The 19,521-nt window shown below is 37.7% G+C and overlaps 1 protein-coding gene across 1 annotated transcript in view; it reads right to left on the bottom strand.

Moving 5' to 3' along the window:
- Nucleotides 1-3,384: 3,384 nt before the first annotated feature.
- Nucleotides 3,385-19,521, bottom strand: part of PRUNE2 (prune homolog 2 (Drosophila)) — a gene marked incomplete at its 5' end in the record, with an annotated part of 57,612 nt that continues 41,475 nt past the window's right edge. The window contains 6 exons of the mRNA XM_009070868.1: nt 3,385-3,436; nt 4,918-4,956; nt 7,526-7,624; nt 11,677-11,763; nt 11,939-12,070; nt 15,574-15,676. Coding sequence (XP_009069116.1) covers nt 3,385-3,436; nt 4,918-4,956; nt 7,526-7,624; nt 11,677-11,763; nt 11,939-12,070; nt 15,574-15,676 — 512 coding nt within the window. The remainder of the gene's footprint in view (nt 3,437-4,917; nt 4,957-7,525; nt 7,625-11,676; nt 11,764-11,938; nt 12,071-15,573; nt 15,677-19,521) is intronic.

Raw genomic sequence — 19,521 nt, 5'->3', positions numbered from 1 at the left:
TATTCTTAACTTTCTTTTTTTTAGCAGAATTCACTTGACAAATAATTTGCACTCCTGCAAAATCATGGTCTGAGAAACTGCAGGTGTTTTCCAATAAGAAAGACAACTTACTCCAGTGCCTTTTGTGCCAGTACACAGGACAGCAGCAAACAAGAACAGTTCAGAGATTTTTTTCCCTTTCATGCTTTTACTGCTGTGTTCTGTGACAAAGTGTATTGCAATACTTATATTTTTATGTATCAGAAAACTTTAAACAATACTTTAACATCTACCCCTAACAAATGAGTGACTCCCGAGTGCAGATTTACAGATTTAACTTCTACCTGTTAGTAGGAAATATTATTTGATTCATATTCAGAGCACTAATTTTTCATAGAGGAGCAGCATTTTCACAGATTTTGAAAACAGCAAATTAATTCGCCAAGAATTCTAGAATATATGACAATCATTTACAGGATCACCTGTTTCTAGAAAAACTATCCCTAAAATACAGATATTAAAGTATTATATTAATTTCAGTTACCCATTTGTCCCCCAGGAGGTCTGTTGGATGACTATTATTTTTTAGTACATGAGTCCTTTCTCTGACTGAATAAAAAAAGTCATGAGGGTTAAATGAACATGGAAAGACTTTTCAGAAAGGAAGAAACACAAATTTACAGAAGCACAAAATGCTTTGAGCTAAAAGGAGCCTTAAAGATCATCTAGGGATGGGCAGGAATCCCCTTCACTTGACCAGGTTGCCCAAAATCCCGTCCAACCTGGCCTGTCAAAATCAATAAAGTCCTGCATCATTTCTAGAATTACTTTTAAACACTGAAGTTGCTGCTGCTCTGTGACACAAGCAAACTAGAATGTATTGTAACAATAACTATTCCGTTCAGCTATGCATATGCTGAAGACAAAAATGAAAAGGTTCTCATCCTCGCTGACCTGCTCATGAGGCACACTGTGGGTGAAATGGTACACACACGCATGGAAACCAATGCTAGATGATACAGCTTTCCTAAGGAAAATTGTTTCTGAAAGCAACACAAATACCTAGGTTCAAAAATGCTGCTGTTTTCATGTCAACAGGATTGGCCCTTTTGGTCTTCTTGAATTGCTGAATAACACGGGAACATAATAAACTAGAGTTGACCAAATCCTTTATTGTACACCATTGTTGCAGGTGTCTGGGTGATGAAAATCCAAGTGAACCCTCTTCTTCAAATGCCTGGCAACGATGCTTTTTATTTCAGGGTCATGTCGATCCTATTTATTAAAGACAAAAAACAAAGAACGACAACAACAACAAAAAAAAAAAATCAGTGCTATGAAACATGTGGTTAATCATTTCCCCAATCCTGAGCTCCCACAAAGTGTTGAGTATCCTCATCTCTCATTTACTTCAATGCAGTGGTGTGAAATAATTTACACACATCCTATCTACCATCCATGGGACGTACACACCTTAAGTTCTTTACCGTTTTACTGAAATTAATAGCTACATTTCCCTCAGCTCCAATCTGACACCAAACATGGGATGATCCACTGCTGGAATGACACAACAATGTGGCAAGATATGGGTGTCCCTAAAAATGTTTCGAATTTTGCTATTTAGTGCAAAGCACATGCCATCAATACTTTAGCACCATTCTTTAGAATAAGTTGTCATCATAAACGTTGCATCAAGACACAATTTTCCTTACAAAATACATAACTATTTAAATTTTCCTTAATATTTATGAACTGTTACAGAATGCACAGGGTTCTTTCACTATGCAAGATGTCGTGCAAAATAGAACACAAGGGAGCATGACAATAGACAAAAGCCTTTGGAATCGTAGGAAAAAGACAACAGAAACTAAGAACTGGGCAGACTCCAGAGATGTTTCAGCAGAAAGCATACAGAAGAAAAGTCTGTGTAAAACTGCTGTTCTCAGTGTGGAGGGATTTACATGGGAAACCCTATTTCCTGAAGAAATGACACAAGAAATGAAGGATATAATCACAGGAAAATTACTGCCACTCATGAAGATAGACTCATATTTATGCAGAGAAAATAAATAGCAGGAATTAGCATTAATTTAGCCTCAAATATATTTAAGATAAATATATTTCGCTTCTCATATTGCTTTTTGCTGCCCAGCTTATCTTTTAAGAAAAACAGGAAAATTTTTCAAGCCACGAAAAGATCAAAATCATAAGCAAATAGTCTTTAAGAAGTTATTTTCTGTTTTTCTGCTTTGAAAAACACTTCTCATATTGACTCATCACAGTATAAAACACTGTCTGAGGAACAAAAAAGGTGCTCAGAGATATAATGTCAACCACTCTAGGAATCAGGAATTTAGCTTATGGTTCTAACCTGCGTATCAGGCATGATACTGTGACAGCTTACTAGAGTACTTTTCATTTTTTCAGAAGTGAAATCCAAATCTCCATTTTATTTAGGCATCTGTTTGCTGCATGTACTTCTAATAATCTGCCTGCTTATTAACACTCATGTCATTGATGGTATCTTCTACTGAGGAGTCATGTTTACTACATGATATTTACTGATCAGTATTCCAGGGTGAGACACCAGTGTAATTCTGCACACCAGTCAGAAGGGTAGGGACAGCAAAGTCACCAGTCACTCCTTCCCTGTACACACTGCCCAGGAATACACACTCTGCTGCAATACTTCTAGCAATGAACTCTTACTGCTTGTGCTACACACTGCAGCTACAAACTGCCACTGATGAACAGTGAGAGCAGTGCAAGACTTTTCTATCTTCATGCTTCAGTTACAGTATCAGAGGGAGGAACAGCATGCCAGAGGACCAACACATTCTCATTTCCAAGAAAACCAGTTTTGAAAGGAAAAGACAAGATTTGATCAGGAAAATAACTGTGAAAGAAGCTGAGAAGCATAAAAGCAAAGAGAAGGAAGAAATCAAGAGCATGGACCAGAAATTGGAATAAAATATAAGGCTTTATAATCTCCATGTGAGAATGGCAAGTTTATCCTCAATCAAAACTAATCATAATGAATGGGATCATCTTCCCTCTGATCATGCTGCACTCTTTCTATGTGTTTTTCAGGTAACTTAACATGAATATCCTCAGGCTAAGAATTATATCTGTCTCTGCTTGGAAATGGTCAAGGACACTTTAAACATATTTGCAATGCAATACAAATATAATCAATCTTCCGTATACATATAAATAAATTACAGAAAAAATATAATAAGGCTTCAGTGTGTTTTCTGCTTGCATGTATTGAATCAAGTTTCTGAATATTTCCATAAAAGTATTTAGGTCTCCAAAAAAGCTTTATGGAGTCTACCCAGCCTCAGTTCCTAGCAGCATGGTTGTAAAGTAATGTTAAAATGTAATGACAGTATTAGGCATAAATTCTTACTCCTGCTCCACTGAAGTCATTTCTGGATCATTTGAGAGGCAGCTAGTTCTGGATACAAGGAAAAAGAGGAGTAAACATTTCTTCTGTGTTTATTTCTTTCTCTTTAAAATATGACATGAAATCTGGGGATGTAATAACTAACTGTAGGATCATCTTTGACAGCACAAACACACAAATGCTGTTGTTATGAACATAGTCACCTTAGTGCCCAAAACACACATTAGTTTGAGTTATAAATTTTTAAGCTATTTCTTTAAGTTGGGAAAGAGAAATGCACTACAGTGACTTCTTACATCCAACAACAGCAATAATCAATGATGCCTCATATGAATATGCAGTTCCCCTTTCACTTGCTATGCTGCAGCCTTCATCATTTTAAATGGAGTAACAAGAAAACAGCTTCTTCTACAGAGTTTTCATTGTCATTTCATAAAGTGCACTTGAAAATGTTTTAATAGAAGGGATAGATGCTGCATTTCAAGTTTGGATGGGCCTCTTTTTTTTAACAAAATATTCAGGTGATATTAGACAACTACTTCTGTAGATTTATTGCTTCTGAGGCAGCCTAACTGCTAGACTCAAAAAGCAATGTCCGGTGGTTTGGATATTTTTCTGTGGTTGTTTTAAAAACTAATCTCGGGAGAACTGGAATAAAATGTGCACTGCAAAAGAAGAAACTTTAGGAAAAAGTACAGCAAAGAAGAAACTGTAGGATGAAAACCGTGAAGTGCATAAGCTAAAGGAAGGAGGCTGAAAAGGAACTTCAATGCTCAAAATCTTTGTTTACAAAAACCTCAAGGGAAAATATTATACTAGATCCAATAGATACAGACTCATTCTCTGGAGTTTTGTGTTCATTACACACATGAAAAAAGTCCACTGAGTACTTTCCAAGCTCTGTCCTTCCAGCTAAGGATTTCTTTGGTACTTTACACCATAATGCCTCAGTATATTAAAGACAAAGCACAGAGTTATGAATTTAAAGTATCTGACCATCAGCTGACACTGATTTATTAAGTGACCATAAACAATATTATTTTCAGGTATTAATTCCTTGGCCTATCCAGTCACCACTGGAAGGACAGGAGAATTTACTTACCTACCTTAACTGAAAATAAGGTACGATAGGTAGCCTTAATTTAGTAAATTGTAAAAAAAAAAAATAAATTTAAAAATAACTACCTTAAAGACTGTATGAATCATCTGATGTAATAGATGAAGTGTAGAAAATGTTTAGTGGAGTAGAGAAGCAATTTCAGTCCTCCCCATGACTATAGAAAGAATCATCAAAAACCAGCAAAACCGGTGGGTTTTTTAGTGTAAGGGTATGATCATTTCTCACTGAGACCAGCAATACAAAAGCAGGCTGCTTTTAGTGAGAGGGGAAGTCAATTCACAAATGTGGCAACTTATACCGTAATTGAAACTACAAGTCGATTGTTGTACCAAACACAACATACTACTGCATTCAAGTTATTCCTGTGAAACAAGTAAACATAATGCCAGCATCCAGCTGAAAGCTATCTTACTTAGCTGTTTCTGAAGCTTCCCTCAGCTCTTCATCCAGTCTGCATGAGTAAAAGTTATTGATATAAAGAAACAAAGAAGCAAGCAGAGCATAAGAGAGAAGCAGAGCAATAGCAGAGCAAAGAACAAATACAGTACATGCTTCTAAAAGAGGCACCCAGTATCATTTAGGGCACACTGACCCTAAAGCTCTTCAGTTCAGTATGATACCATTTATTCCTGTGCTCAACCCACCTTAAATTTGTAAGTCCTTATTTAGCTCATGTGGAGGCAGAGAGAGAAGCAGCAGGGGTCTGAGGCATGCCCAGTGGACAGAGCTGAAAGCATTCAGTTGCTCTATCAGATAGTATTAAACTAGCTGCAGCCTGGGCCAAGTCAAGGACGTTTACAGTTCAGTGAGTTTTATTTGCAAGGGAGGCTGATCTCAACAGCTTGAAGGGGAAAGTAAGATTCCACATCATTGCAAGTCCTCTCTCGTTCAGCTGTTGAGGTCGCCTGCAGGTGAAAGGCTGTCACACAGATTCACTCCATTATGAGCAGCAGCATGGGCTAGAAAGCAAGTTTTACCTCATTCTTCTCTTAATACACTTCTCTTCATCATACCTTACAAGATAAGAGTGGGTGAAGGAAGAGAAAAGATGTAAAATTTCATATGATACAACACGCACAGTGTATCTCACTTCAGCAAAAACACACACCCAAAATCCTGGCATAACTCTGGGTACTTTCTACAGGTGGGATTCCTCTTGACCACAGGTGGTATATCTGCTCTTGCCAGTGGAACAATTATGAAGCCAAAAGATGAACTATATTTTGCTACAGGAACCTTTCTCAATTCACAGCAGAAGCAAAGCTATCAGCTGAAAACTGCTCTTCCTTCTCCCTTTGCTATGGGAATAACCACTCACAAGTGTCTTGAATGTACATACCCACTAGATGTTGTTACCACAACATCTTGAAAATGCTTGCCAACAATGGGCACGATTGTCACCCTCTGAGTTCTCTTTTTTTTCCCCCCCAGCAAAATCATGATCTGCCACTTGGCTGCTGCTGACATGAAGTAGGCAGTTTCCTAAAATTTCTTAAGTTCTAAGTACTAAAGTTTCTTTGTTACTGGTGTTGTGATCATTTCACCTTTGATCTGAGAGGAGAACAGACTTTCCATACACTTTTCAGCCTACAGGGAAGAAAAATTGTGTAGAACACAGATGTGTATACTGCCACAGTCCAACAGTAAGACACAGCAAGAAAGCAGAGACAGAAACACAACAACTATCACATCTCTGTCAAAGGGAACTATTAGAAATTAGAATATTTATAGGAATCAAGGGAGGAAGAGGGGGAAGGAGAGAGAAAAAATTTAGGGATGTGATACTTTATGGATTTCTCTTTATTAGCTGACCATCACTGCATCTCTAAAAAAAGTTACACAGCAGCAAATGAAGTTGAGTGAAAAAGTCTCTATGGCCCCTGACTTCACAACTGTAATTTACTACTTTTACAAGTGTCATTGCCAGAACTGTGCTTCCTCCTTCCTCCCTAGAATTACACCATGTGCTCAATGAAGGAAATTACATTTCTTTACAAATTCTGCGAGACAGGTATGAAAACTCCTGTCTGGGTCAAGGATAACTATGACAGATCCAAGCACTGTCACTGATGAACCTTAAGGAAAAGACAATCATATTTGTGTATTAAGTCATCAAATTACTTAAATTACTTTCTAGATAGAATGTTTGACTGTTCAAAACCTAGGACTTTGATAAAGAGAACAATTAAAAAAAGAAAAAAGCACTCTTGAACTTTTAAATAATGGTCATATGAAAACCATGAGTTTTTTAGTCAGGTTTTCAGTCTTGGTATACCTTTTCACTTTGTTGTTTTCAGGTCTGAGAAAAAGTCAGTTGAGGTGAGCAATACCAATCAACTGCCTACAGGTTGTTAATAGATACTTTCCTTTAGAAATGCCTACATTTAAAAAACCTCTACACTTAAGTACCAAGAGCTGAGAAATAGTCTTTCAGTGGTTCTGGATTTAACCATGAAAAATCAACAAGATAAGGAACCTGTGGACTTTCAGTGGTTTTCTATTGATCAGGCTATCTTTTAATTATTGCTTCAATTCAAAGCTCTGCATGACAAACTCAAAAACACTATTACTGAAATAGAAGTAAAAGTTATGGAAAAATAAGGATTAGATGATACTTGTGGAAAAGTTAAACTTTTTTCCTTATTATCCTTCTAGGCTGCAATTAAATAGCTGGATAATTATTTCAGCTCACACAGTCATAGGGACTTTGATGAAGGGATTCTGAGCCCAAAAGTTTTTCTTCATTTCACTGTCAATATAATTGGGTTCACTACAAAACCTTACTCTTCCTATAAACACTGGTCCCCTTAGGAGCATCTATTTATTGTGTTCTGTATTTCTGTCATGCAGCAGTTCACTGGTTCTGAGTTTAACAGTGAAATGCTTGTGGAACAACACAAACATTTTTAAGAGTATCAGGAAAGGGCTTTCCATTTTTCTTACAGATCCTGAAATGCTATTATTAGTTTGTGGAAATAGTTTCCATTAGAACAAGTCCATGCTTACTGCATATCACTTACTTGACAATACTGTCTGGTATATGGATGTATTCCATTGGAATCATCTCACGAAGCTCTGCCAATGTGTTCACATACTGTATCTTACTGCTGAACTTAGAGCTGAAACACAGAAAAAAACATATTAAATGACTTCACCCCTTCAATCTTTTATGATATATTAAAAACAACTGGAGGCATGTATTGAATGTGTTAAATAATTAAGCATTTTAACATTCATGTTTCAATTACAGAACTCAGCTCACCATGAGCCTACCTGAGTTCTAGTGCAGTTGAAATCAAGTCTAGAACTTTCACTGTTCCTTCCTTAGGCTGAAGCACAGTATTTAGGACAACATTATGAATTGTAATGCCAACATATTAGGCAGTGCGATTAGCTTTACAATTTGATGGAAATGTGTTAAAAATCTGAAAAGAGTCAAATCCCTTACAGAATACTTAGATGTAAAACTGGATGGGAAGCATTCACTTAACAGTCATAATCACCATGATGATTATCAAGTGATCGTGATGACTTAGCATTTCTATTTTACACCAATTCTCAATCAAGCACAGTAAAACGGAACTTCCTAATTTGTTCAGATGGGTACAGATCTGATTGTGTATGTGTACATCTATTCTTACTGCAGGACCTCCTGATGAAGAAATAGCTTATTTCAGCTGTCCTATATGATCATTTATTGTGCTTGTAAAATAATCCCTTGGTAAAAGGCTAAGTTGTTCAGAAAACACAACTAAACATAAGGCTATTCACTTGTCTACCTCATTTGATATATTTGAAATTATGAGAAATCTACCTATCTTTCTCATTTGACTTATAAAGCACTTTTTCAAATTTAGCTCTGGTTGTATTTAGGTAACCTTTCAACATCAGCAACAGTGACAAACTCACACTGACCATAAATGCTAAATGTAGGTCATGAAAACCAGAATATATTCTGTTTACTGCTGATATGTGGTGATAACTAGACAACATAAAGCTTCTGAAATAGCTCTGAGCAGTTATTGTCCCTCCCCTTGCCATACATGTCTTCCCAACAAGAGAAAGCAAGACAACTGAAACATGAATACATAAAGGTGCTGTGAACACTTAAACATTTAAGCCTATCCATTTTAATTTGTCTCTGTACTAGATTAGCATCAATTGGCACACACTGGAGCAGCCTAATCACTCACAATTGTCCAGCCAAAGCATGGTAACATACAGATAATTCTTAGCATTTTATCCAATATGTTAATCATAGCCTGTGGAATCAGAACTGCCAGCTAAAGTAGCTTGGCAAGTTGCAAGCCAATCAGGAACCTATAAAGATGGGGAGGGGATAAAAAAAATAATCTTTAAAAGGTTAGTTTTTTCTCTTGAGGATTCTTCTGGGTCCACTAATTCTGCTACAGTGGACAGTGACTATTTCTAAGTAATTTCTTTATGTGGCAGTCAGTGTATGGGTGCCTCAAATACATGATCAAAATCAGTCCTTGTTTCTTTTTGACTTTAGGGAAAGTGTGCTGTCAATACTGGTAACTTCCAATTATTTAAATAATACCATTAAATGCCAAATATGTGTCACAGACACTTGTTTTATTAGAAATCTAGTTTCTTACCTACCACAGTTGAAGTGATCTCTGCTGTGAATATCTGGTCCTTAAAAAGCATGTAGGATCTCTCTCTGCAACCTCTAGTTATTTCATTCTGTGTATTCAAACAACTGTTTGTCAGTCAAGAGGAGTCCCAGACTCCATCGAATTTTCTTGACAGTTTTTGAGGTAGAATTGAGGGTAGCATACCCTCAGAGACTTGACTGTCCCTTGCCAGTCCACTGTTTTTCAGGTTCTTGACTTACACTGTTTTGTCCTGCTTCTCAGCTGAAATGCAATTAAATTATGTTGCTCACCTTCAGCTATCTCATTGAAATCTGCTTGCCTTGTGACTAATACATTTCTTACTCTAAAACTCCTACTGTGTCTCTCAGTGCTTTGGTGAACAGCTTGGGGCTAGCAAACTGAGCTACAGCCATCAGTCTTCAATCAAATCAAGTTTCTGTTTCCTTACATTGCTTGTTACTGAATAGACAGTCTTGTCTCATGCCTCCCAGAGTTATTTACTAAGCTTTCTCATAATGTTCTTCTGTCCTTGGTAAGGGTTCAAATATCTCATGTCATCTTCCGCAAAAGTCACACTGGCCATGTATCCTGCCCACTTTTTTCAGCCCACATTTGTACTTCACTTTCTTCTTGGACAGACATTCAATCTACTTGGCTGAAAAGGGGAGTTTTAACTGGTCCCTAGTGTGTCTAATTTGGTACACTAGTTTGTTCTGCCAAACTACTTAGAGCTAACATTTTCTCTTGTTTGGCAATGCGAAACCTCTAGTCACTGCTGCTTAGTATAGTCATTTTGAATAAATGACTACTGAATTGAAACAGACATTGTTTTTTAAAAAAATAAATTTTACTGTTGACTTAATTTCTGGAAATAAATAGCATGGCAACAGAAATCTCTCAGACAAAGGCAACTCAGTGAATGCTCGTAATTACTGTTGATAATTTCAAGTGTTGTTTCCCTGTTACTCTGGTATTTTGAATTGTCACTTTCTACTTGGTATTAAAGACACTATACCTGAAAGAAGATGCTCCATTATGACACTGCCTGTTGCACTTTGGCAGTGATGGGAAAACACATGTGCTTCCCCATCCCACTGTCACCCTGTCCTGACAGAGCATCCTACAACTGATATACCCTGTGTCTTTGCCTGCAGTCTGGGAGCAGGGCACTCTGTCACGATGTGTGTTATTTGCAGTGTGGCATCAGCAGCAGACAGTGCTGCTTTTTTTGCCTGAAGCAACTCCTCACACCCCTCATTCTGCTCCCCCTGATCTCAAGATCTTAACTGCATACTTGCCTATTATCTTCAGCAACTTCTGAGTTCTTCAATGATTCAAAGAAATTGACCCAACACCATGACACTGTTAAGCAGCAATCCTTTAATGATCACACCAGGTGTGTGTGTGATCTTGCCTCCTACCTGCACCCCTGGCTCCAAACGGGACAGCTTTGGTTTTTACAAATCATGCATATTCATTAGATTTCCAGGAACTCATGTATATATGCCAATGAATTCTTAGAAATAATTATAATATCCCCAACCTCCTAGCACCTGCACAGTTAATTGAGGTGGTAGTCATCAAGGGTCCTCTGTGACCCCGGGTGGTCATTCCAGAGTCTTCATCATTTGTCTGCTGGATGACCTCTCCTGTTGGGCACATGTGAACACTTCTGATCATCTTTCCAAACCTCAGGGCAAGTTCTAACAGAGGTTGGCATATCAGCTTTGGGAGGGAACTTCTTATCAGTCCCTTTTGACTTTGCACTTACCTTCTTCATCTTTGACCTTCACTTATTTATCTTCTCAGTGTGCAGAGACACTGAGAGTTGCAGTGTATCTTCACTTGCTCATACATTACAAATTCCTCAGGGCTTAGCTTTTCTAAGAGTAGCAGACAGGCCTTGAACAGAAACTTACCAGTGCAACAAGGTTACAAGTATAGCTAAGATCAGTTACAACGTCTCCACCGCAGCTCCAGTTCAAAGTTGTTTCATTAATCATAGGTTTAAGTTTACCTAGCCTTTCATCAAAGTCTGTAACACATTTTTTTCTTTTTTCACTAATCCAAGCATTAATTCTGATGGTATGAAACCTCTTTTGGAACAGCAACTTCTATGCATTCAAACAACTCAGGGTGCAGACAGTCCTCTTGTCTGAGCAGCAACTGCTGTTTTAAAACCCCAGAATTGTAGCTTAATCTTGTCCTGCAGTCATGATTATTTAAATAGGGTGATTAGCATTACATGCAGTCCCCTTTTCTTGTCTTTTAGCTGGGCTCTGAACAAAAACAATTTTAGGGGGTTGAATTCCCCATTCTACATACACATTACAGGTTTACAAATCCTTGCCTATAATGCCTGCGATTAGATGCTATCTAAATCACATTTTTTATTCTCCACTCACTTCAGGAAAGTCAGCTTCACCTACTAAAATCCCAATATAAGCTATAAAACGAGCGCTGTTCAGTAAAAGATTAACAGCCATGTTTGATGATCTAGGGTGATTATGAATTCTTAGGGACATAGAAAACCACTGGTATGCACTACATACCTTATAAAAGGTCGTGTCACAGCCAGAATTGTCCTGATAAACCATGATGGATGAACAATTATAAATGATTTCAAATTCTTCCGCAATCTAAGTAAAAAAGAAAAGGTTTCTTTTAAAAAAAAAAAACACCACAGAAACCCCCCCCAAAGCCTCAAAATATACAGAAAGATCATATACAGTGAACACTGCCATACAAAGGAGTAACAGAAATGGACAGTGTTTAAAATAATGGCTGTGGGTCAGAAAGAAAAATGTTACTCACCGTCGATCAATCATCTGGTAACATTTTTTCATCCAACCCAATCCAGGCATCCTCCTTCTTGGTGTTGCTCCATTCAAGTAGACAATCATATAGTCTTCAGCTACCATCAGCTCTAAGGTACTGATCACATAGCTGATAATAGTACACAAGTCAGTGAGCACATACTGTATGTAATCTGCTTAAGTGCAAACTAAATCAGTCTACTAAGAATGAATCAAGGCAGACTAAGCAATTTATGGCAAAACAGGCTTTTCTTTTTCTTTAAATCAAAGCAAACATTTAGCACTGGTCACCATGGTACCCGCAGATGTGTAACTAGAAACCCACAGTCTTACCTTTGTCTTCAAAAATATGCGGTTTCCTTACAAAAATACAGGTTCAGAGCAAATTTTCAAATCTCATTGGTGACTTTGCTTTTTCTTAAAAACCATTAAATCGTGAGATTTTGCAAGGGAGGGCATGGGAGGACCATATGAAGCCCTAGGAACTTCTGAAACTGTCAAGAAACTTCACTATTAAGCATCAAGATTGCTCAATGCAGAGATAAAAATTGTTCATAATTCTTGTGATCCTCACACTGCTGCTACTGAGTCTGTGACTGCCAACTACAAACACTTGGAAACAACAATCTGACTGATGGGACAGATGCACTCGATGACATCACTTCATTTTTGGAGCAAAACACTCCAAATACTCACTAACACACAGTGCTCTTGGGGCCAAATTCATTCTACCTAAAAGAGTACACTGATCAGTCAAATAAGAGGATAGCTTTAAATTCTTGTCTGGGACTACATATGCAGCTGCTCCACTCAGTAGTCCCTATCTCATTTGGGAGCTGATCATCACAGGAATGTTCAAATTATTCTTTCTACTATCCAGCCTCAAGGCATGCCTATGTAAAAACTAGAACGGAAAAACCACAAGTCACACCTTAAAAACCTGAATGCCTGAGTGTACTCATTACAAAAGGCAGCTCTAAGCCTGAGCATAATGGTCTCTTTCACAGGTGTATGAGAATGCCTCACAGTCTAATCTGACCCTTAAATTCCTTAGGATGCAATGTCTTCAAAAGAATAGTAGGAAACCTAGTTCTCACCAAAGAGAATGATATTTTACCTGGGCATGAAGTAGGCAGCCATTAGCTAGACCAGTTCTGTGAATTTGATCTAAATCACTACTCACTCAATGAATTTCACTGCTCTTTCTTACCCTGCAGTTGTACATTCCCTGCTTTTACTTCTGTCTGACATATGTAAAGGCTCATGTCTAAGAGTGAAATAGCAAAGCAAGGGACTGAATGTACACTCTGATACACAAAGCTTAATTTAACTGAACCTACGATTTAACAGGTTATGAAATTAGCCCTTCCCATAAGGCACAACATACAGTGCTTTAAAGGCACTTAGACACTGTAACATACAGAAGTGCGTAAGTACTTAATAAAACACTACAAGCCTTTCAGTTACAGAAACAGACAGTCTGAAAAATGTCTGTGTTTACTAAGTGCAAAGTGAATATTATGAGTAATCAGTTATAACAAGAACAATCATGCATATTTCTCACTGGGAATAAGAGGTCTATTATGACAAAAATGAATTCCAACTAGATTTTTAGTCAGATCTCTTACCTCGCATACTTTCATTCAACAGTTCTTGTTGAAAGTAGGTCAAATTAGCTAATTTGCCATTTTTAGGATGCTGAGCTCCCTTGCAAACCTTACCTGTTTAGTAATTTCTTAATATTTGGTAATAATGGTAATTCCTTTATTATTTGAAAAGACAGAATTTTTCTCACTGAATAGAACAATTTGCTCGCTCTGAAAGCAAGGTGCGGGTTTGTTTTTTAATGTGTAGTTTTTCAAGGCTTTTTTTCTCTTAAAAAGTTTTTCATCTGTAGACTGTATCAGGCAGTCACAAATGAAACAGCAGAATTTTCTCAGGTTCTGCATTATCAAGGACTGCCATAGAAGATGTTGTCTCAAGAATTTTGACCCAAACTCCACCCTTCAAAGACAGTTTTACAGGATTAGCCAAGATAACAAATAGTAACAAGATAACTGGAAATGAGAAAGGAATCCAGATGGTAAAGTAACTGCAAAACTCAGGAACAATTAAGGACAGTTGTAAATCAGAAACTTGAGGTGTATCCTGCATGTACATGATTATCAGAAACATGATGTATAAAAAAATGAAGAGATTTGGTGATCTGCAGATCTCTCCAGGTCCCTATATAATTCACTAGTAAAGAATTAATATTTAAATATATCAGTTATTGGATATTTCGTAAACTGTTGCACTCCTTCAGTTAATAGGCTGATAACTGAAAGAAAGCAGTGAACTAACTGTCCCTTTTCTTGTTGCCTTAGAGAGAATCAAGAGTCTAGAAGTCTTAAAATAAGCTGAAGATTCACAGCCAGCCTGAACCTCCCTTATGCCTCTAGAAAAAGTGAGTTATGAAATTGTCTTTGGCAATATCCTCAAGCCATGTGGAAAAGACTCTTAAGACTTTCTCTGTAAAGTCCATTTACCACCAGCTCTATCTGAACAAGGGCCTTGAGTGAAGGCAAAGAACAACTGTTGAATGTCAGTCATGGTTACTTTCAGGTTTATTCCCTACTTATCAAGTTAAATCCACTGTAGTAATTCCTCCCTTCTAAATCACTGTCATCGTGTATATCAGTTACTGCAGATGACATAGGGTTCTTAGAGGCTCTACCAGAGGAATGATAGAATTTTTTCTGACCAGGAACTAAAGCACTCAATCTTGTTTTTCTTGTTGAAGGCATTGGTTGTCTCCAAGTGCACCTTCAAGGACTGGAATTTTAGGAAAAATTTGGTCTCTGCTCTCGGTGCCCTGTAAGCTGCAAATGGCACCAGCTTTAGAAATGACTTAGTGGGTTTTAGCACAGAAAACACAGGAATGACAGATTTTTTAACAGCTGTAAGTGGAAGTGCTGGAGGCACTTCAGGGGAGTGCTGCCTTCACAATTTTTGACTGCCAAACCAAATTGCTATTAGCAGTAATTTTCCTGTGATACATTTGGGCTTATGTGGCCAAATTTGTGTCCTGCTCAACTAGTCCCTGGCACTTCTAGCTGATTCAGAAGCAGCTGGAGTCAGGAAACCTACTTAGAGCTGTTTGTGTCATCAACTGCCATTTATCCTGTACTTTAAGTGTCAAAAAATGGCCCTGTGGTTCCTCAATACAGCACAGCATATATTAGAAATATATAGTGATACATCACAATCATACATAATGAACAGTGAAAAACAATCTGGTGACCTAAGTCCCTGCTGATTGTTCTCAGCGAGACCTGGAAACCACTAGTGACACACTGCAAAGATTGTAGCCCCAAGAAGCTGAAGATACTGCATTTTTTAACATTTAGGGAGATACTACAGTCAGATTCAGTCCTGACAAATATGCCTTAATTTGTAAGGGTGAGCAGGTAAAGAATACTAAAATAATACTCTATGGAGCAGTTTATCTGAAACTGCTATTTTCCTTGCCATTCAGACCACTCCACTTCTAATGACCAAAATTACCTCTTAAGTAAAGACAGGTTATCTCCCACTGCATAATTATGAGTACTAACTCAAAAGACTCTGTCACATTGCGCACATATCACTCACAGGAAAAGGTTTTCCATGACATAGTTGTAATCAGTTCGACTGCTGTCTGGCAAGAAGCACGCTGCAAACACAATGATGGCATTCAGACCATCACCATAGTATCCTGTGGAAAAAAACGAAAAGGCATTTTTATCTTTGTCAAAGGCTTTTAACAGGATAAATTTAAAAAGAAATCTCAAAGTCCTGTAATAGAGCCACTATGTCTACTGCTGAAGCAGACTGAAAATGTATTAACTACTGTCAAGTGATAAGGAAGTAGATAGTCAGTTACACTGAAGTCTCAAAAAACACACATAGCACAACTATTAGTCAACTTTGACTAGCAAGAAAACCTCATAAGTAATACAATCTTACTTGAATTTCTGTTTCATTGCATCTTTATGGCAATCACATGTGGAACGCTCACCTGAGACTGAGGTGTAAGGTGCAACAGAAAATATTTGACACTTATCTTGCATTGTTTGAATGATGTTTCAGGAAGGCTTTCAACCCAATTTCAGTTGGCTTGTGCAGTTCCAATGGCTTTAGGATATTACAATTATGACTGCACCACACTGTACCTTAAAACTTTCCAGGAATCAGTTAAATACTTTGCTGCAAGTTTTGAATAAATTACTTTTTTCACCTTGGACACTCCACTCATCCTATACTGGCACTCTCTGGGCTGCACCACTGCCTAATGATAGCTGTAAACCCTCAAAGCTGTAGCACTACCATTCTGGGGTCCAGGACAATTGCTCCTTGCCCAAAAGAAGTTTTTTTTCATGATATATTAATGTTGGTGAATCTTCTCAACAATCCTTTCCAGCTGCTGTGGATTTTATGTATTAATAATAATAATAAAAAAAAGACTCCTGCATTTGAATGAAAGTTTTGGTTAAAAAAGATACATGCAATCAGGAGTCAACTTAGAAAGATGCTGTAGAAATGGTTGTGGGTAGATAGCATTAACAACGCAGAGAGAGAAGCTGAATATACTCAGATAACATTTTGAATGCCTTTCAAAAGAGTCTATGAGAAACTAACCATACTGAGAGAGATTATAATGTTTGTGAAGGAAACTTTATTTTCCCTCAGAGATAGGAACATGTTCCTGACAAAAATTAACAGATAATACCACCACTTAAACAACCCCTCCACGCAGAGATTTTAAAACTTTTACAGTGCTTTCTGGATACTAGAGAGCAGTATCCATGCCTAAAAGAGCTCATGGAGCTCCAGTCTTGTTTTCAGCACAAATTATTATTCAGATAGATTATTATAGAATTGTGCTAGTTTTGCCTGGGATAGAGTTAATTTTCTTCACAGTGGCTAGTATAGGGCTATGTTTTGGATTTGCACTAAAAACAGAGTTGATAATGCAGAGATGTTTTTGCTATTGCTGAGCAGAGTTTACACACAGCCAAGGACTTTTCCACTTCACATGTTGTCCCTACCTAGGTGAGTAGGCTCAGGGTGCACAAGAAGTTGGGAGGGACACTGCCAGGACAGCTGACCCCAACTGATCCAAGGGATATTCCATATCCCTTGGGTCAGTTGGGGTCATGCTCAACACATAGAGCATCATGCTCAGCACATAGAGCTGTGGGGAGAAGAAGGAAGTGGGGATGTTGGGAGTGATGGTGTTTCACTTCCCAAGTCATTGTTTCTCATGATGCAGCCCTGCTTACCTGGGGATGGCTGAGCACCTGCCTGCCCATGGGAAGTGGTGAATGAAATCCTTGTTTTCCTTTGCTTGTGTGCACAGCTTTACCTGTTTAACTGCCCTTATCTCAATCCATGAGTTTTCTTTCTCTTACCCTTCTGATTCACCATGGGGGAGTAAGTGAGAGGCTGTGTGGGATTTGGCTGCCAGCACTGGTTAAGCAACAGGAATCAAATTCTTTCCCCCTCAGGTTTACCAGTAGAGTGGACATTTCCTTTCTTACACTGACTTAAAAAAAACCCCCTAGTAAAACCTTAAAAGACACTCAGGACAATTTATATCATGCTCCCATAATATAAGCAATCTGTTCAACTGGCACAGGAGTTTGGCAGCAAGAGCACTTTGTGGCAGGTGTGTCCACTGAATCACACAGCACAATTTGCAGCTCATGTAAAGCAAAACAATGATGCGCAGATGCTAACTAACTGCACACAGAAGAAAAACCCACAGATAAACCTAAGCCACCTTTTCTTGCACATGCTTGAAGAGAAGGAATGTTCACCCAAGGGAGAAGTGCATTTTAATTCATCACTAGAAGCCAGTAAAAGCCATTTGCCACACTTCACAGTCAGCCCATGCAAAGAGATCTCTAAGAAATTTCTCCAACATATGTTGAAGACAATCTCACACCTACACTGCCAAGTCTACTTTCCCCTTTTCTATTTTGTGACTACCACCTAGACTCTACATTTGCTGTTATCTGTCATTTGGCAGGGAGGAATGTTCAGTAGCTCAAGAGATGCTTGACTTGGCTTTTAATTAACTAATTTTAGTCAGATTCTGTTATTAAAAGGTTAAAGAAAAGATTCCTGGCCCTCTAAACACCCTGAAGTATCGCCAAATGGAATTTCATACAGAACAGACATATATGCCATAATACAGAAACTGTTTGAGCTGTCCCAAGTCTTCCCACGATATATGCATTGAAATAACTTTGTTTCCACATCTTCAGTCTGTCACTTCATAAACGTAGAATTTAATCCAGTCACTCAATCACTGATTTAGCTAGGTATCAGGCAAAATTTCAAATTTAGCCAGTGGTGGGATGAAACTTTTTGTTTTATCTCACACAGTTTCTTTTACAATGGCTAATACTACTGACCAGCACCATTTCAAAAGTAAAGGAAACTTAATGCTCTTAATCTTAGATTTGAGTGATCTAAAAAATAAGGTATCAGCCATGTAAAACTTGAATTCCAAGTATTTCATACTGAGAGTTGAGCTGAACTACCCAGACTACCATTGATATCTTGGCACTTCATAGCTGACATCAAAGATGTCTGCCACAGCTACTTACTCATTAAAATGGACTGGTATTTATTTTCAACAAAAGCTGATATAAACATACACATCAGCATCTAGTAGGAAATACACAAGATAGTTTTCACCACAAATGTATATCGACTAGTTTACAGCATACATAAAAATCTAAATAAACACCATTAGCAAGGCTCCAAAATATTTTGTGTTTGTTTCCTAAATTATGCCATCTGTGTCTGTTTGCCAAACTGTGTCTGAGGTGTTGTCGCATTCATAAATCTTTGATGGTGGCAGTGTAGTGGAAAAATGCTTGGAGGTTTAAACATCTTTATTAATTCTGACTAAACCTTCTGCATACTGGCCACCACAGGTTTCTGTAGGCTAGAATTTAGCTGCTTTTAATGTAAATGTGCAAATTTGAGTACCACATCTTCAGGTAATATAATTAGCTATAATTTATTTATGTCACTTTTACCAGATAGAGATTCAATGCTGAAAATATACTGGAAAAAATGGTTTATCTTTAAATGATGCTACAGAACAACAACACAGTGACAACAGCTTCCTCATATGAACTCACCAGTCTTAATTTCTGAGATACTAAGTTGCCTACCTCAGTTTTTGCAGAAATAGAACAGCTCATCCTTACTTATTAGCTTACTTAACAGTGGGCAAAGAGTGTACCCCAAACGTATAGAATCCAAATTAAATCTAAACCTGAGGCACCAAGGAAAAGGCCATTAGAAAGTTTTGTTTCATTTTCTTCCTACAATATCTAGAGTAATATTTATATATTTTAATTAAATTATACAGAAGTGTACTAGTAACACCAGAACTACAAATTCTCTGAGGAGATTAGGGAGCAGATGAGCAAATGAGACAATACAGCAAGCACACAAGGCCATTTTCCTACTTTAAGTCTGTTCTTTGATATGTCATTTGATAATCATTAACAAATTATGTGGAAAAACCCCCATAAACCA

This window comes from Acanthisitta chloris, unplaced genomic scaffold (genome assembly GCF_000695815.1).
Source record: "Acanthisitta chloris isolate BGI_N310 unplaced genomic scaffold, ASM69581v1 scaffold4553, whole genome shotgun sequence".
Lineage (NCBI taxonomy): Eukaryota > Metazoa > Chordata > Aves > Passeriformes > Acanthisittidae > Acanthisitta > Acanthisitta chloris.
Note: the sequence above shows the minus strand (reverse complement) of the source record. Positions and strands in the feature narration are given on the sequence as shown.